The 19485-nt window shown below is 45.8% G+C and overlaps 2 protein-coding genes across 3 annotated transcripts in view; both read right to left on the reverse strand.

Annotated features, from left to right (window-relative positions):
- Positions 1-3032: 3032 nt before the first annotated feature.
- On the reverse strand, positions 3033-15171 carry smarca4a (SWI/SNF related BAF chromatin remodeling complex subunit ATPase 4a). The gene is made up of 33 exons (XM_031870965.1): positions 14950-15171; positions 14639-14771; positions 12752-13264; positions 12467-12565; positions 12116-12371; positions 11847-11973; positions 11547-11720; positions 11057-11230; positions 10760-10927; positions 10618-10662; positions 10388-10518; positions 10135-10204; positions 9918-10030; positions 9646-9793; positions 9377-9540; positions 9203-9269; positions 8964-9074; positions 8634-8876; positions 8413-8526; positions 8175-8282; positions 7946-8032; positions 7794-7840; positions 7516-7682; positions 7250-7413; positions 6308-6574; positions 5851-5928; positions 5527-5745; positions 5180-5445; positions 4900-5008; positions 3920-4021; positions 3639-3771; positions 3356-3495; positions 3033-3065 (listed from the first exon to the last, which is right to left on the reverse strand). Exons 1-33 carry the CDS (start codon positions 15169-15171, stop codon positions 3033-3035), a joined length of 4992 nt encoding a protein of 1663 aa, XP_031726825.1.
- A 2495-nt stretch (positions 15172-17666) lies between these two features.
- LOC116396283 (cysteine protease ATG4D-like) overlaps positions 17667-19485 on the reverse strand; it is a 22488-nt gene continuing 20669 nt past the window's right edge. For both annotated transcript variants that reach the window (XM_031870782.1, XM_031870781.1), the window contains one exon: positions 17667-17680. The gene's annotated coding sequence lies outside the window, so the exon portion shown is untranslated. The remainder of the gene's footprint in view (positions 17681-19485) is intronic.

The raw sequence follows: 19485 nt of genomic DNA on the forward strand, positions 1-19485 counted from the left end.
TTCCCGATGAGATGTTGGCGGTTTGTTGTCCACATTCTCCTCTCTTTCATGCCCGATTGAAAACAGAGCAAGGTAGAAACTCCTGATGTTTCCCTTGATAAAGAAACAAAAGTACATGCGAGGTAAAGCTCCTCTCACACCCCTCCACTATAACTCTCCCTCTCTTTCATCATGCACAGTCTCAACCTCCTCACCTCAGCGTTCTGTCGGGTGAGAGGGGAAGAGAGTTTTGTTTCTATGGTAGAATCAAAGCACAAAAAGAGATTTTGGGGCTGAAATTTAATATTTCAGACATTACTTTTGTGTTTAGCTATCAATCATCCCCATGGAAATGCCACTGGCCAGCTGGGGGACACATTTCAACTGTGGCCCCTGGATAGGGAATGTTGCTCCTAAGAAATCGGCTTCATCAACTTGGCCCTGGAAAGGAAGATAAGACTTACACTGTGATGCAAGGGGATGACAACAATAAAAGGCTGTGAGGGGAAAGTTGTTGAAAAGCCTCCTGTCTTTCTTACTTCTATTACTTTTCAGAAGGACAAGTCAGGTTTATTTCAGATTCAGCGAAAATATCCCGGCTCCTAATCTTTTATGTTATATAGAAAAAGATCTAAACAGAGGATATTCATAGTGGAAACAGCCAATGAATCTTGGCTTAATGACAACTGTACAAACACATATTCACACGGAAAAATGAGTCTGCTGGGGGAGTCATGCTGGGATAACTGTTCCTCTAAAACTCAGCCGAGGCAGGAGAAGTCACTCACACGGCAAAATCATAGCAGATAAACCTTCATGTTTGTTCAGGTGCTGAAACAATCATGCAAAGAGGAGGAGGATCAGAGAGTGTGTGTGTGTGTGTGTGAGGGTCAAGATGTAACCTGTGAGGAGTGAGGACGGAGTTGGGAAACTAAGATCAGATCCTGGGTGAAAGTTACCCCTGGAGATGCAGTTCCGCTGTTCTTCTGTAATTGTCATGCAGAGTTGTTTGGAATCTGCAGCCTCGCTGCTGGATGCCATTACATCTTAAAAAGCAGATACATTGTGAAATAGATCAATGGTTGAACATGTCAGCTAAATTGAATAGCTGAAATAGTTAGCTAAAATAAGCTAATGGTTTAAATAATTAAATTTGATTTATTTGTACGGCCAAATTTGCCTCAGAGGGCTTGGAAAAGAAAGAACTCACTGAAAAGCCTTTTAATGGAAAAATTATATAAAAAACAAGTAATAATAGAATAGAAAAAGTATTACCACTAATAGCAGCAGTGGAAATAGATGTTAGCTAAAAGTAATGCATAAACAGTTAAAATAGTTAGCTAAAAGTAGCTAGTGGATAAATTGTTGGAATTGATAACGTTAGCAAAATATGATGTATAGGCCTCTACGCTAGTTAGCTAAAAGTAATAGATTTAGGGTTGAAACAGTTAACTTACCTAAAGTAACAATAATGCATACATGGTTAAAATAGTTTACTAATAACCACAGCAGTGTAAATAAATATTAGCTAAAATTAATGCATAAACAGTTAAAATAGTTAGCTAAAAGTAGCTAGTGGATAAATTGTTGGAATAGATAACGTTATCTTAAAGTAATGTGAAGGCCTCTAAAGTATTTTGCTTAAAAGTAATCGATTTGGTGGTGGAAGCAGTTAGCTAAAAGTAACATTGTATAAATGGTTGAAACACTAAACTAGCATTAAAAGGTAATAGATGCCCTGTTCAAACAGAGAAACAACTAGCCTGCGTGTAGTATAGAGGAGAACTTTACCAAAACATATACAGTTCAGGTTTATGACTGAATAAAATAAAAAAAATGTATAGTGAATACTGCATTAGGAAAAAAAATGTATAGTGAATACTGCATTAGGAAAATAGATGCACTAATTTAGTCTGTAATATGTCATGGTCATGGTGACATTATAAAAACCTAGTTCTGTTGAGTTAGTTATTTTTAAAAATATTCAATGCAAATGAACACATTTGGAGCACACTGGTGGCGTTGATGTAGCTTTACTTGAGTTTTTTTGACAACTTTGGTGCTATTTATACACAGTGTATGGGTATGTCCAAATATATATAAAGATATCAATCATAGCCCAAACCCAAAATAAATACCACAGGAACCAGTAGTAAAAGTGAAAAATGAATGTGACTTCAGTGAAAACTATTTACTACGACCTGAAACATGACACCGACTGAAAAAAAATGATGGTAGCAGATGTAAACAAGCAGCTGCATGTTCTCAGGAGGCCATCTAGTGTACAGATGTGATGAGTGCAGTGCATGCAACTGTGTCAGGGTGCATTTTCTGTTTTGGGGGCAAACAAAAGCAAAGAGCAGCTTTAATTATGAGATGCCTTTATTGTACTTTTTGGAATCCAGTGACACCGACACGAGAAAATGGTCCTATCCCTTCCTCCCCCTTTACATACACAACCTGAGAGGGAGGGGCTGTAGGGTGGGATGCACCGTGATCCCGCTTGTAGTCTTAAATTAAACACAGAGATAATAGCAAAGACACACCCAGGTGCTTTTCCACAGACACGCACGACATGCATTCAAAAAAAAAAAAAAAAAAAAAAAAAAAAAAAAAAAAAAAAAAAAAAAAGGACTTCAGGGAACGCGGTGACTCCTGGTTCACATGTACGCTTTGTCTTAAAGTAAAAAAGACAACAAAATGAATACCACTTAAAAAAACCAGTTAGCTGTCTGTATGGCCCACGATCAATCTATAATTCAGGCTCTGTCAATTTTCCACTTACAGGAGAAAACAAAAAAAAGGCAAAGAGACACTACTATTCATACAGGGGAAATGGTTTAAATATGGAAGTGAATGGTTCATAGCTTTCATATTTTAATCTTTTTTCAATTAAGGGTATACCTTTAATGAGAATACAATTGTCTCACTAAAAATCAGCTCATCTAGTAAAACTAAGCCACCGACTGTCTCCCTGCTGTATCTAAGTAAAATATATAAAGTCCAGCCAAGGGGCTCAGTAGGCCGTTGGTCCAATGGGGAGTGGGTTCACTTCAGTCCTCCTCGCTGCCGCTGGCTGAACGCTCCTGAAACACAGATTCACTTACGTTATCTAGCAGAAGTACACAGAGGCTACACGAGAGCGTAGTGTCCGCTCACACTGCGACACGTTTAAATATTACGATCTAATTTCTGGTCAATAAAGAAGTTATTGATATAATACAAAATAGCTGTATTTAACACTGAGCGCTAGCTTTCATTAAGCTCTATATTTACATCATTACACAAAAAAGCAAAGGGAGCATCTTCACACTATCACTGTCAGCGTTTGCCTCTCAGAGGGATGTTGCGCCTGTGTTGGAACGTCTCGTCTCACCTCTTCCTGTTCCTCCTCGCTGTCATCGTCGCTCACCACAGGTTTAGCCCGGGCACCGCGGCCCCTCCGTCGTGTTCCTTTTCCCCCTCGGTCCCCCTTTTCTTTCCGGCTCAGCTTGATCTTCACTTTCACCGAACGAGCTGACAGAAAACAAAAAAAAAAAAAAAAAAAGAAAAAAAAAAGAAAGATCACAAACACGGTCGCGTTCAATGCGCCTCCCCCGGCCTCCTGCGTCAACGCTTCGGTGTTCGGTGTGTGAAACACTTCCGTTTCCGATACTTACATTCAGACTCGGAGCCTTCGTCTAGGTCGTCGTCGTCGTCCTCACTTTCCTCTCCTTCGCTCTCGTCCTCCTTCTCAATCTTCTGTCTCACACTGGTGAAGACGGACTGCAGCACAATGGAGTCCTCATAGATCTGAAGGAGTTACGCAAAGAGATTACTACAACATTGAGGTTCAGCTTACTTCCCTATAGCACTTATTTTGACTGAGAAACGCTCTGTCGACGTTAATTTACTCAGATATATTAAACAGTGGTGAGTGTGCGCTTGTGGCTTAACTCACCAGAGACCCCTCCAGGTTGAAAGTCTGGGCATTTTGACACAGCAGCATCACGTCCTTCTCCAGGTCGTTCAGGCTGCGGTACTTGTGGCTCCGGATCCTCTCCTGGTGGCGGGAAGGGGACAAAAGGAAGGCAGCCGTCAGACAAACAGAAGATACAGCTGTACACATTCTTAAAGGGATAGTCTGGATAAGTGGGGCTGTATGAGGCACTCATGCATAGTCGGTGTATCACCTACAGGAGATACTGGTCGGAACGCCCCCAGTTTGGAGAAACAGGCAGAAGTTACCGCACGGAAACAAAGTAACGCAACGCTGTGGACGGGGTGGGGGCAGCAAAACGTTTTTTTAGACACCAAAAAGAATCAACATCTATACACTACATTTACACTATTTTCAGCGCTTTACGTTGGGGAATAGAAGCTGTTATCTATGCTTTCTTCAAAGCCACCAGATTCCTTTGGCAAAAACATACATTGTACTGGCAGTACGCTGTAGTTTAGTCTACGGCTGCCTCAATCTGTTAGTTTGTGTTATTGTGTGACTTTGGTGAAACCGAATTAACCCTTTAAAAAAACCAAAAACAAAGTCACACAATGACACAAACCAACTAATTGAAGTAGATCCTACTCCTGTGTTCTGAGAGGTAAGATTATTTTTTTTGAAGAGAGCACAGATGAGTTTCAGTTCTGCTTCAGAATGGGCTGTCTGACAGCGGTGAAAATACACTAAATATATTGTACACTTAAACAGATTTTTTAGGTGCTGCTGCCCCCCCCCCCCCCGTCCACAGCAGCACATTTCTTTGCTTCCCCACCGGTACTCCCGTCTGTTTCTCCAAACTGGGGGCGTGCCGACCGTCATCCACTGTAGGTAATACATATATACACATAATACTATGGATAAGTACCTCATACAACCCCACTTTAAAAACATCTGAACTGCCCCTTTAACACGAAGAGCAGATCGAGCTTCCTCCTCACCTTGATCTTTCTGAAGTCCACTGGTTTGCGGATGAGCTCGTAGTACTCGGGCAGCTCCTTGCGCGAAGGCAGCTGGATGAAGACTTCGCTCAGCTGTCGCCCGTTAGTACTGAAACAAGGCAGCAAGGTCTCTTAGTATGCATCACTGTTAGTCAATGCTGAATCTAAAACTACCACTTAATGACGCTTCTTTTCTTCAGATTACATAAATATTATTTCCGACAACCTCTCAGTGCGGTCATATTCTAGCATGCTTGAGGATCTACGCTGCCGTCCTCACCCGTCCTTGTATTTGATGACGGCGTCGACGATCTTCTTCATCTTCTTCGTGAGGGACGAGGGGTTTGGGGAGAGCTTCTCGGCGGGCGGGCGGCCGCGTTTCTTCGCCTTCTTCACCTCCTCGTCCTTGTCTCGCCCGCGGCCGCTGCTGGAGCTGGGCGTGGCCGGGCCGCCGTCGTGGTGGTCGCGGTCCCTCTTGCGCTTTCTGGTCGTTTTTTTGTGGCGCACCTCCTCTTCGATGTCCTCTAGATTTCCCTCCTCTATGGCCTGCGGGGGAGGAGAAATTAGAATGCTCCGAAGACGCAAAGTAAAAATCTTTCCTAACAACTAAACGTGACGACGTCTCACCTTGAGCCACTGCTTCTCAGTGAGCGAGTCGCTGTAGTCCACCTCCTTACGCTGGCGGGATCCTCTGCCGAACAGCTTCTCCTCCTCCTCCTCGCAAGTTAGCCTCTCGACCTCGGCGTCGTCTTTCAAAATCCAGCTGGGCATATCGATCTCCTCCATCAGACGGGGTTTCCTCTTAGGGTTGCGGGCGTCCTCGCGGCGCCTGTCTAGATCCATGCGCTGGAATGAACACAAACAACAACAAAACAAAAAAACATTTAGTGGATTCAGATTATAAAGTTAAGAAGTATTTTGAAAAAAAATGTATAAGGACGTGGGATTAACCATGAACAGTTCAAACTCCTCTTCACTTCTGGCGATCATCTGATTGACCGTTTCATCATCGGGCACTTCGTCTTCCTCCTGCAGACAAATAAGACAAAAAGTGAACAACAGGAGACTAAGGGCAGATCTCTGTGGCACCTCAGAGCCACTTTATAGAACTAATGACCCTCACCTGGGAAAAAATGTATCAATTCATATTGCTTTTTACGATACGTACGAGTGTAAATAGCGGTTATCAGTAGAACTACATTTGAATGTTGGGATTAAGAAAGAAAAAAGGGAAAAACAGCAGAGAAAAGAGACAAAAGAGTCAGAAGGGAAACGCTAGAAGAGAAGTCTGTATTGATGAAAGCTCACAAATCGTAAGAAAAGAGGGAAATAAAGAAGAGAGACGGGAGAAGGAGAGAAAGAGAGTGGGCGGGTGAGGTACAGTGTAACAGGTTCAGATTTCACTCACCCACGCCCCCCGAGGACGGCAGCCTTCTTGAGCCCCGACCTCGTCCTGCTCCTCGTGCTCCAGGATGGCCTGCAGGAAGGCCCGGCGCTCACAGCCGGAGGACTTCTGGTCGAACATGCCGGCCTGGATGACCTTCTGGTCCACGTTCAGCTTGTACTTGGCCGCCGCCAGGATCTTCTCCTCCACGCTGTTGACAGTGCAGAGGCGGAGCACGCGCACCTCGTTCTGCTGACCGATGCGGTGGGCTCGGTCCTGGGCCTGCAGGTCCTGTAGGGGGTACGCACATGGTGGTTAGTTTAGACGGAATGATACAAAAATGAGTAATAGTGTAACATAATAATAACCCTGAGATGCTGAAGGAGATATTAGAGAAAGCCAACAGCTTAGGTGGTATGGACTCATCTTGTGTTTTACTATTGGGCGATATATTGAACCAGACATCCCCACAACTCACTGTTTCATATTGAAGACTTTGTGCTAAAGTTCCCCTCTTCACATATTAATAACTCTTTTAGCCCTTTGGCCTTGATCCAACTGCATGTAACCCCATCCCTACATTTGAATGGGTTTGGCATATATACGTGTATATACCAGGAATTACGGTAAGAGATGACCTTCCAGTGAACCTCAATTTCACATTCAAGTCAGTCAGTCAATAATGAATAAATAAAAATACACAAATATATCAAACAAAATGAATAAATATTAAATGACTAAAATATAAAAAAATACCGCCTGCAAACTGTATTTTACAGAAAATTTGAATTCAGACAACACTCACATACTGAGCTGTGTTCCCTCTCAGATTAGCTTATCAGAATGATCACTATCATACGCATCAAATGGTTAAAACAGTGATATAAATATGGCATAGCCTGAAAGTACAGAGGTTATTTATAAGCCATATTGCACTGATGACCAGATACATGTGTGTGGGCGTACCTGATGTGGGTTCCAGTCGCTGTCATAGATGACGACCGTGTCAGCAGACTGCAGGTTGAGGCCCAGGCCTCCGGCCCTGGTGCTGAGCAGGAACACAAAGTACGTTGAGGCCGGGTCATTGAATGTCTTCAGCAGCATGCCGCGGTCCTCCGCCTTGGTGGTTCCTGTACGAGGAGGACAAGGATTGTTAAAGAGTGCACAGGAAGAGAGTCCTCGACTGAGGACTAATACAATTAGACCCACAAACACTTGAGCGGATGTCTCACCGTCCAGACGCAGGTACTTGAAGCCTCGGAAGGCAAAGTAGTCCTCCATGATGGTCATGAGGGTGGTCATTTGACAGAAGAGCAGCACTTTGTGGTTGGTGGCCCTCAGCTTGGGCAGGATGCGGTCCAGCAGCTCAAACTTCCCAGAGGAGCGGTACAGTTCAGCTCTGGAGCAGGCAGGAGGGAGAAACATATGAGCAGGACGAACGCAACCAGTGTGTGACATATATTTACCGTCACACGCGTTGCGCAAACACACAAGTTCAAGCTTTACGTACCCGCCCACGGTCCCGCCGGTGAAGCCGAGATGCTCGGAGAAAGACTCCTGTTAAAAAAAAACAAACAACAAAAAAAAAACGGTCACGTTCATTCCATCTGCAGCCGTTTCTACTCTCCTAGTGCGTTGAGGTTGGAGCCTCTGTTTCTTTACCTCAATGTGCTGGAACATGTAGGGGTGGTTGCAGATCTTTCTCAGTTGCATGATAGTGTTCATCAGGGTCTTCGTGCCACCTTTACCCTAGAACATGTAGAAGAGGAGAGAGCTTTTCAGTTTCGTTTAGCCATTCAAATGAGCTAAACTTTTGGTACAATACTAAAATGTCATCAAAATGATGTTTTCACCGATGAAATGTAAAAAGTCGTCATCTTCTTCTCCTTACCTTCTTGTCCTTTTCTGACCCGTCTGTGAGCAACACTCCCTTGGCCTGCATGTGTCTGTACAGAACCCTCTGCAGGGCCGACATGTCGCACTTAATCACGTACTCCACCTACAAACCAGCGACGAAGGACGAAAAGATTTTAAATATCAATTATTTGATTAAAAAACCCCCACTGATGTTGAGCTTAAACATTCATGAAGGAATGAAATGTCATCTCAACGAGCGCGAACAAGCTGACCTTCTCGGGCAGCTGAGCCTCGACTTCTTTCTTGAGTCGGCGCAGCAGGAACGGCCTGAGCACTTTGTGTAGACGTCGAATGATCAGAATGGTCTCCTCTTCGTTCAGGTCAACCTGGAGGGGACAGAAAGAGAAAACAACAACATTCAGCTCACTGTTATGTGGAGGTCTTTGTGAAAACACGACGCAACGGTGCACTCGATTCTGGAACCGCCACCCACCTTCTCTCCGGTCATGGCGAAGGGGGCGTTGAACCACTGCTCGAACGTGGTGCAGCTCTTGAAAATGGTGGGCAGGAGGAAGTTGAGCAGGGCCCAGAGCTCGGGCAGCTTGTTCTGCAGCGGAGTGCCGGTGAGCAGCACGCGGCGCGGGGCCAAGTAGTGAGTGTTCAGCACCTGGGTCAGCTTACAGTGGTGGTTCTTCATACGATGGCCCTCGTCCACGATCATGTACTTCCAGCGAAGCTTTGGGAGGAAACATAGGAGTTAGAGGGACATTTTTTTTCTTCTTGCATGCGACTTTAAAACCAATTACGAGGGTTGCTCCCTTACCTTTGCTAGCACCTGCTTGTCTTTGATAATGTACTCGTACGTGGTGAGCAGCACGTTGAACTTGCCGCTGCGCAAGATGGGAACGAACGCACGGCGAGCAGCTGGAGACCCCTGAGAATGAACGGAATTGCTTTCAAGTTATGTTCGACGACAAAAGCGCACAAAAAAACAAAAAAAAAACAGATGATTGAATGTGTCATTGACCTCTGATTTTAAACTCTTTTTGTCAAGGGACTGACCTTATAGGAGATTTTCACAACAGATGGGGCCCACTTATCAAACTCGTAGACCCAGTTTGATAGAGTTCTGAAAACAAAAGACAGAAACAGACAAAGAGGTGAACATAAGAACACAACTCGTGTTTTCTGTAAAAGTGCATCTTGTGATTTCACAGATGGAGGGGAGGGGCTTACGAGAGAGGTACGATGATGAGGAAGGGCCCGTTGAGGCGCTTCATCTCCATGAGGTAAGTGATGAGGGCGATGGTCTGGATGGTTTTCCCCAGACCCATCTCATCCGCCAGGATGCCATTCAAGTTGTTGTTGTAAAGAGACACCAGCCACTCCAAACCTTTGACCTGCACAGGGAAAACGGGGTCAACGTTGGCTTTGGGGTTTGGCTCGGCTCACTGAACGGAGATGGCTTCTTCTACTCTGTGCGGCGTGTTTTTCGGGCTGCGTACCTGGTATTGCTTGAGCTCCCCGTTGATCAGCAGTGTGGACTGCTTTTCCACCTTCTCGGTGACGGCGTGGGCCACGGCGTAGTACGACTGCAGGCCTCGGTTGAAACTCGCATTGCCGTACTCGTCGTCCACGTCCTGCTTGGCGTGTCTGGTGGAAGGAGATGGAAAATACAGTGAGGTTTGGGGAACAACTAGATTTAAAAACGTTAACATATAAATCCCAAAGGCATAAAAGATTTAAGAACACCAAAATCTCAGTGGTTCCATCTTACTCGATGATATGCAGGACATCCACTTCACCGGCTTCTGCGCTGTCAGGGTCGGGAATCATCTTCTTCTCCTCTAATGGAGCTAAAGAGGAATGAGGTAGCACCTCTTCTTCCTCCTGACGCAAAAAAAAGGAGGGGGGGGGGGGTTTAGACAACAGTTTGCCAGAAATCACAAAGTGACCATTTTGCTTTGACGTAGAGATCCCAGTGGCACACACACCTCCTCATCGTCGTCTTCTTCTTCTTCTGAACCGCTTTCTTCGCTGTCTGAGCGCGGCGCTACTTCGTATCTGCGAGAGAGGAACAACATTTTTTTTTGACAAGGTGAAGAAACATTTACGGAGACACGACGGGTTTACGTCTTTCACTATTTGTTCCAGAACGTCTGCCTCCAACATTGCCACTGAATTCAACAAAACAGTGAATATATATCTCCCTCGCTGAAGCTATCGTTAGGCAGACTTGACACTGACCCCGGGTTCATTTCCAGCCAGGTCTCCAGCTGGCCGGCCTTCGGCGCTTCCATCCCGGCTAGGACCTTCCCACTGTCCATGTGGATCACCCTCACCGGCAGGTCGCTCATTTGACTGGTCTCATCTAAAGGCTGCGAGGAGACAAAACATCAACGCTGGAGTAAATAAAAACCACGTCAGGTAGATCATTACGATTATAAACCTCTTGTTCAAGTAGACGTGTTCCTCACCTCTCCATCAGGTCCCAGGCCACCACCCTCCATAGTCACCGGCTTCTGGGGGGGAAAAAACAAACATTTAAAAATGTACATGGATAAAAACCCCCGCAATTTAAATGCATTAAATGCACGCCTGCATGTTCGAAACGTTCACCTTCTTTTTCTTCTTCTTCTTCTTCTCTCTGAGGGCTTGCACGGCTTTGTGGGCGCGCACCAGGTCGGTGAGGTTGGCCACGTACTCGTCCGTCTGCTGCAGCAGGTAGGCCAGACGCTTGTCTTTCTTCTGGTCGATAAGTTTACGGTAGCCTTCTTCATCTTCAGCCTGGGGAGGAGATTCAACAATGAACACACCCGCTAAAACTACAACGTCTAGATATTCCTGAAACGGTCGACGGCGAAAACAAGTGTGTGCGTGCGTGTGTCTCCTTGATAGATTTTTTTTGAGTCTCACCATCAGCCTCCGCATTCTCTCCTTCTCGATGCGCTCGTTCTCCTTCTTCTGCTCGCGCTCGGTGTTGGCATGGTAGGTGGCGACGGCCTTGGTGGCCTTCTGGAGCTTTGCGGTGATGGAGCGGTGGTACTCCTTGAAATCCTTGGCGTGCTGCAGGATGCTGTTGAGGTATTCCTGTCAACAGAAAGGACACACAAAGCCACAGCTGTTATATTATTTGACAAATAATAGTGAATAGAAACCTATTTTCCCTTTTGTTTCTTTAAACTTTTTGCTCTGTTGAGAAATAGTTTTTTTTTCTGCTGTCTTGAATAAATCTGTTCGTTTTTGGGAAAACTATCACAAGTCACAACTAGATAATAAAAAAAAAAAGCCCTGAAAACAGGAGGTTTAATTGAATACAATCTGGAATATTCATACAGACGGACAAATGAGCCCCTCTGCCCTTTAAACCGCCCCCACCCACAGAAGTCTTCTTCCCGAGGCGTACCTGGTGTTTCTGCCGACGTTTCCTTTCCTGTTCGATCTTCTGCTGTTTCTCAAGCTTCTCGGTGATGCGCGCTTCGCGCAGCGACTGCCGTTTGCTGCGCTTGTAGGCCTTGGCGTTGAGGGCCGTTTCCAAAGCGGTGTCCCGGCGCATGCAGACCACCACCTCCTGACGCAGCTGTGGGCACAACAAACAGGAGACGCATTGAACACTGCGTCTTCTCCACCTGGGAACGGAGGGTTCAATATGTGCTACAGTTGGCTGCACTTGAAGCGTTTCTTGCGCAGATCATTTCTTGGCTACCTGTCTTTGGAAGTTAAGCAGCCTCAGGGCCTTGAGCTCGATGGTGGCCTTGGTGCGCAGGTCACCGGCTAGAGAGCCAGGCAGGTTCTCCAGCTCCTGGATACGGTTAGCAATACGGGCCTGTAGCCTGCAGAATACATAGATTCATGCAAAATTCATGAAATTATGGTTTTTAAATGTATTTTGAGTGTTTAAGTTTAAATACCATGTTAGAAAGAAATATACATTGCACACTTCAGCGCGGCGTTTCGCCCACACCCTGTCCTCACCTGTACTCTCTCTCCTGGAGGATCTCCACCGGGTCCAGCCCGCGGGGCTTTTGGATGGGGGTTATGCGGTTCTGCTTCTGGTGGAGCATCATGGGAGGGGGCTGGGCGGGCTGCCCCGGGGAGTGCGTCTGAGGGGGCATCACCGGGGAGGCGGCGGGGGGAACGGGGGGGGGAGCGGGAGAGGGTCTGCCGGTGGGCTGAGGTGGGATCAGCTTCTGTGGAGGGTTTGAGGGGGCCGCGGCATTCACCATTGGTCCTGCAGGAGAGGAGTCAGGAGAGGTCAGATCCTGCCGCGTGTGCATGTGAAACACGCAACGTGATGACGGAGTTGAGCCGCAAGACTAAGTTTACCTTCAGGCCATGATTTAGGGGGTCCGTTGGTAGGTGGGCCTTGCATACCGGGGGGGACTCCTGCAGGTCCAGGAGGCACCATATTAGGACCTACCATGCCTAAAACAAGAAGAACAATTTCATTTAGTGAATATTATGAAAGCTAATAAATAATGAATTCACTTTCAGCCACCAGGTGTCTCTGCTGAGCTATCACACATTCTGCTTTCTTTGTTCAAAGCTCATGCTTGGATATCATTACAAAAACACACTAAACCGGCTTCCTGTGGGCCCAACTTAACTCACCGTGTGGTCGGTTGTAGTTGGCCTGAGCGGGTCCAGGAACAACTCCAGGCCCAACACCAGGCCCCGTGGAGGGCGGCATGTTGGGCATCGGCGGTTGCTGCATCCCCGGCATGGGCCTTTTCCCCTGCACGGCCATCTGCAGGTGGTCCGGTAAGGGCTGACTGCGGGCCAGCATCTTGTACGCCATAATCTGAGCCCTGAGTTGGTGCAACTGGTTCTGGTTGAAAGGCGCGGGACCAGCTGCACCGCTGGGTCCAACTCCTGCCACGCTGGGTCCGCCCGGACCCTGGGGACCCCCGCGGTTAGGTTGACCCATTACATGGTTCGGGTCCCCGCTGCCCTCCATGGGGCCGGCCCCAGGGCCGGGGGGACCGCCGGGCATCATGGGGCCGGGGGGACCGCCGGCCATCATGGGGCCGGGGGGACCGCCGGGCATCATGGGGCCGGGGGGAGGGCCGTTGGCTGGGACAGGGCTGGGTGCGTGCTCTGAGCCTCCCAGTGGAGAGGGGTAACCTGGGGAACACGGAACAGATGCATGATGGGTATGCGAAATGATTCATTACTCTGTTAGACATCGCACACTAACGTACTATTCATACTAAGTGTGACGTAACATTTAGTACGAGGTGCGTTCCGATTGACTCGGCTGTAGATTTATACTAGATTAGCAAGAATTTCTGAGTAGAGTGGATATACATAACCGCCCCAAAACCACGGACTGCGAGGAAGACGGTTTTAACAATTAACTGGTTGGATTAAATAATTAGGAATGATGGCGAGTTACATTGAGGCACAGCTAAGAGGGAAATACGCAGGATCTCACGTATAAAATGTACTGTGGAAAATGCTAAAACATGTAATAATCTTAATTTGCCTTAAATTAATACCGGAAAATATTGAAAGGAAGAGGTAATGTTGATTTGTGATTAACAATTTCCATTCAACGGTAGCTTTGACCGGTAACGTCGTGGTCGATACGGTCATGTGACGCAGAGAAGACGTATTGCTTGAGTTTACTTCAGTGTGAACGGTCTGCTGCTAATGGAATACTTCATCATTAATTTAGTAGGCAGTATGCAGTACATACTGATCCGAGTATGGAGCACGCAGTACGTTCGTATGCAATTCTGAACACAACTCTGTTATGAATCGGGTTCGGAAGCTTCAATTTATGTTAACTCAGCCAGATTTGACCTTAATAAAAGTTAAAATACTGAGTATAAGCTAAGTAACATGTAGTTTTATTCTCTTCCAAGACTGCCCAAGAAACAACTGAACAAAACACTCTTTACCTCCGTTAAACACGGAACTATCTACATATCAAAGACACCACTATTGGTTCACATCAGTGTTCTTCTGCGTCTCTTACTTCCTATCCTCTTCTGCTTACTGACTGTGTGCTTTTCGTAGACGCAGCTGCCTTTGTTGTTGTCTGACAGGGGAAGCCCCTCAGCCCCGCCCCTCCCGTTGTCCTGCCTACTGCTGTCTGCTCATGCTGCCAAATGAGCAGCAACACAAGAAGAGAAACCGGCTGGATGGGTTCTCTCACTCACTCACTCACTCACACACTCACACACACACACACACACACACACACACACACACACACACACACACACACACACACTACGTCTGCGTTATCCGTTCTGACTGTGCGGAGCTTTTCGAGGACAAAAAAGTTGATCCTTCATTCTAATCTTTTCTCCAACGACTACAGCGACTCAAGTAATCTGAGGATTCAAACTGGCAACCCTCGTGGCGCGTGCAGACTGCAGAGCACGCCACCAAAGACATTCGCAGGAGAAATGCATTTTCTCATGCTTCATCCGTCGACAAATTTCGACTCAGGACGCAACGTTCCTCAAACGCAACGTTGCGTGACGTTACCTTGGGAATGTTGGTCCATTGGGCTCGGAGGGGGTCCCATCCCACTGTGCCCCCCTGGTCTCATGGTCATGCCCTTCATCTGAGCATAGCGGGGGTCATCGGGCATCCCCTTCTCATGCATGGCTTCCATGGGCTGATTAAAAAGATCATCATACATGAAACGCATTTTGATGAGAGGTTGGAACATTCATTTTGAATGCTATATTGGAGGCAAATAGGTAAAAAAAAGTTAGTTCTTACTGCATAATCACAGAAACTTACAGAATCGTGTATTTTTTTACCAAAAAGGAAACAAATAAACAGCTTTTTACTTTGTGCATCTGGTGCATGTTGTCCTGAGGATATCCCGAGGGTCCCTGTGGAGGGTGCGGGTGTCCAGATCCGGGAGGTCCCGGGCTAGGCCCCATCATGCTGTGGGCCGAGCCGGGAGAGGGACCGGGGCTCGGGCCCATCATGCCTCCCGGAGACGGCCCTGGGCCTGGGGAGGGTCCCGGCCGAGGCGTCCCTCCCATTGGGGGGTCAGGAGTGGACATCTCTCAGGGGAACCTGGGAACGTGTGGCAGCAGAAAGTACCCCTGTGAGGAAGAGATGACAACAAGGCGCAGAATATTTTTCTATGTATTTACAGTGCAGTAGTTGTTCGAGTCCAAATGATGGAGGAGACTGAGCTACACAATCAACTGTGATCATTTTAGCAATGTACAAACTGTTTGAATTCAATATTAAAGACTGCAAAATGGAGATAATAAAACCCCTCATGGGAGCTTCTTTTTTTCTGAAGCACAAACTCACCAGACACGGTTGGGCTTGACCTGCTGAGGTCCGGCTCGCCGCAACCCGAACGAGCTCAATTCACCGTAATATTTACATATGAAAAACTCAACCATGACGACAATTACACTGTTAATCGCAATCATACGTAAATGGTGCAGTGAAACAGTACAGGACAGTTAGCGGCGTACTCGGAAAGCGTCTCTCTATAACCTCAGAGCGTGTTGAAGAACTATTTTGGAAAAGTCATGCTGCTGTTGTGTTTGTTAAGATGTATTGTTTGGTGCTTTGTCACGTGTAAACCACACTCAAATAGCAGATCTGCTGTTGTTGTGCGAACTTAAACCAAAACCTCCAAACCACAACTAATCACAACTCTTTTTATAAGGTTGTGGGGTGCACTGTGCTTTCAAATATATCCAATCATGAACCTTTGGGAACTCAAGTTGTAACAGATGGTCGGTTGCTGAATGGAAGAAGATCATTCACAACACTGATACCACACTTCTGATTTGGGAGCAATAAGTTAAGAGACTAAAGAGATGAAGCCATACATACAAATGATGAGCTTCATACACACAGTGATGTTCAAGAGGTCAACTAAACTGTCACTTTATGGGTCAAAAGAATGATGTAGACGCGTCTCCGTTCAACAATACACAACCGCTGCTGACACAGACGGCCGCTGAAAGTCACAGAGAGAACAGCTTTTCAAAGTAAAAACTTCGCGCCATTCCGGTTGTTACAATGTTTACATTTACAAACACGTTGTATCACATAACAGTTAAGATAGCTAGTGTTAGCACGGGTAGCTTTGCCAGCGTTAGCCAGGCCTAGCAGGACTTAATAGTTAACGTTACACTTTGTCTGTTCACAAACGGTAAGCTCATCGTTTAAACCCCCAGTTTCACTTAACGTGATACGAGCTTCCCGGTTTTCGCCGGAGAGCTGGCTCGCCGGTAAAACGACACTATATGTGTTGGGTAAAAGCGACAAAGAACAGCAGCCCGACCGAGGCTAGCATGCTAGCTAGGTAAAAGCCTGTATTGATACCGCAACATAAGCTGGCTGCCGACGGTGCTTAGCATGCTAGCGAGCTAGTCAAGTTAGCCTAGCCGGCCACGCTCGCACAGGCCAATTGGGCACAAAAAATGCGTTGTTTTTCGAGATGTTTCTCGAGATGCGGCGACGTGCGAAAGGTTAGAGCATCCCTCATCGCCGGGGCTGATTGATCCAACGCGCCACCCGTACCCTTGGCACGGTGCTCCGCTCTAACCACATTTCCAAAAACAATTTTCATTCATTGCACACTGTCGCGCCACGGCAGCGGCACTGTAATGTCGGGTCTCGTCGTTTTCTCAACAAAAAAGCGCCGTGTAAAAGCGCACGTATCCTCTCCACAGCGGCGTGAAACACAGACAAAACTCTCTCGAACTCATATCCGAATCGTAGTTGACTTACACTAATGGTGAACGCTGATGTTTAAATCCTCTCCGGTTGCAACGTCTCTCGGTTTTTTCCTCCTAGCCAGAAACAAAGACCGACCTACCCAGTTGGTTTTTTTCCTTCACCCCCCTCTCTTGGTAGATTGTATCGCAGAGACCGGCCTCCTGTGCGACTCCGCAGCGCCCCCCATCCACCGTCTCGCTCACTTCCCGCATGCCCAGTGAGGGATGCGTTAACAGGCAGGAATGGAGGATGGGGGATGGGTATTTGTGGAAGAGACGAGGAGGAATGCTCATATTACTACGCTCTTATGTTTCTGTGAAAACACTCGAATACCTGCAAGAACACCCCAACTTAATCAGGCCGCGAGATATTAATGGCGCGAGGGAGGCAAAACACCATACAGTTGTCGGTATACCGCGTTATTGTCAGCCTGTATTTGTGTGATTGTGCTTAAAACCCAGCAATTTATTTAATACCATGGCTGTGATTCATTTTCCTTATTGATTAATCTGATGAGCACTTCGTTTGATTTGAAATGTGGTGTAAAATAAACATAATGTTCCCAAAAGCCTTCATCAAAATGCTTGTTTTGTCCATAGCAGTTCCATTCAGTCTACCCTTCCTTTAAATCGAGTGTCGAAATAGTTGTCAATCAGATAATTGAGTAATCGATTAACCAGCTCAAATCCTGTTTGATATGAGCCAGAAGAAAAGGGGCCAATTTAATGTTGGTTAGGATGGATTTATTTACCCAGATGGTGGAGTTAAATGCTTTAAAAAATATTCTACATAATTATTGACAATGTGTACACACACACACACCTATCGTTAAGCATTTCCATCACAAGTGTGCAAAATATTACAAAGCCCATTTTCATCATGTGTTTTTTATCAATGTTTTTGCATGATAAACAATAATTTATGATTAGCGTGTTGGAGGCCCGTTGACATGTGACTGGTCAGTTTAAGGAAGGTGAGATCAGGGCTGTGTGGGTGTCTTTAATCTAAAGGGCCCCATGCTGAGGAGCTCTTCACAGTGTGATGGTAGAAAGGAAAATCATCAAAAGACAAAGACACCGTGCGGCAGGTCTCACGGTGACCTTGGGGGGGGGGGTTACCTTTGGGGCTTACACTCATTTGTTGCAGCTGTCGAGGTATAAGCGGCAGGATGCAACTTCCTACTGCTGCACTTATTCTGTAATCACAAGGCCAATTTCTTTATTACACATACATCATGAGATATTTAAGGTTTTGTTGAATCCTCGGATTTTCTTTTCTTTTCAAATACCCTCATGATTCTCACAAAAAAAAGGATAGAAGGACAGAGAGGGACTATAGCTGCCAATCAAAGAGCAACCCATACAAAGACCACTAAAAAAGTGACACTCGGCACAACGATGCACCGGCCAAAAAGGATGCCAATGTTTAGAATATGCTGCAGGACAAGGGCATGCTCCTCAGTGACTATATGCTTTGGTAAAAAGGTCCTGCATGTCTACGATGCACCTGCTTTTCATGAATTGTATGTGCAAAACCACACTTCCCTTTTCCTGGTTTCAGATTCAGGGCAGTTTGTGGACGAGTTACTCTACGGTTGGCCTCAGGACGACATGCTCGGTGTGGGACGACTGAAACGGGTGCAAACACCTTTTACATCACCCTCTCTTGTGAACCTCTCTTTTCTCTGATGCCAACTTCACTGTTCCTGCTTTCATCTTCACCCAAAAAAAAGGCAACAGAGCCCAAATCAGCAATCATTGTTTTTCCTGCAGTCACCAGAATAGTGGCTCCACTGAGGGCCTCCATTAGGCAGAAAAGCTCAGCACAGCATTAAACATATTTTCACGACAGCGTACAGAAAATACAAATGACTTTCTTCCTTTTTGGATAAACCGTTTATTCAGATTTTAAAAAAAAAAAAAAAAAAAAAAAAAAAAAAAAAAAAAAATCCAGGTTTTGAGAATATTTTCAGTACATTTTATTCTTTTTCCTTCGACAGTGCATTCACAACATCAGACTTCTTCTCCAGTGAAGCCATACTGCGTTTCTCATGCGTGTGTCACATGTTAACAGGAATCCAATCTTCTAATCCATTCAAAGGCAGCGCATCCCGTCACATGACATGAAACAGTGAGAGGCTGTGTGTCTCACAGCAACAGTGGCCTCAAGTTTGTCCCTCGGGAGGAATGTATTGGTATTAACTTAATTATATTATTTTGAATTTATTTAGAAGAAAAAAGAAAAACATGACCTCCTGGATTTTGTTGATAAACACAAATAGTGTGAGGAGGTAAACATATAAAAAAAAAAAAAAAAAAAAAAAAGTAATTCTTCAAAGTCCTTCAATTGAATATTAATTTAAATGCTCTTCTCTTAAAACAATAAATACAGATGAGCACAAAACAGCAATAAAAAAAAAAAAAAAAAAAGTAGTGTCAATATTTATACCTGGCCACTTCATTGCCCCTTGAGGTTATTGCTTGTGGGTGTTTTGAGGACATTGTTGGCTCATACGCTCAGTAGTTGCCACACAGTTTAACTGTAAAATATACATACATACATACATACATACATACATATACACACACACACACACACACACACACACACACACACACACACACACA

Source organism: Anarrhichthys ocellatus, unplaced genomic scaffold (assembly GCF_004355925.1).
Source record: "Anarrhichthys ocellatus isolate YVR2014 unplaced genomic scaffold, GSC_Weel_1.0 scaffold55, whole genome shotgun sequence".
Taxonomy (NCBI): domain Eukaryota; kingdom Metazoa; phylum Chordata; class Actinopteri; order Perciformes; family Anarhichadidae; genus Anarrhichthys; species Anarrhichthys ocellatus.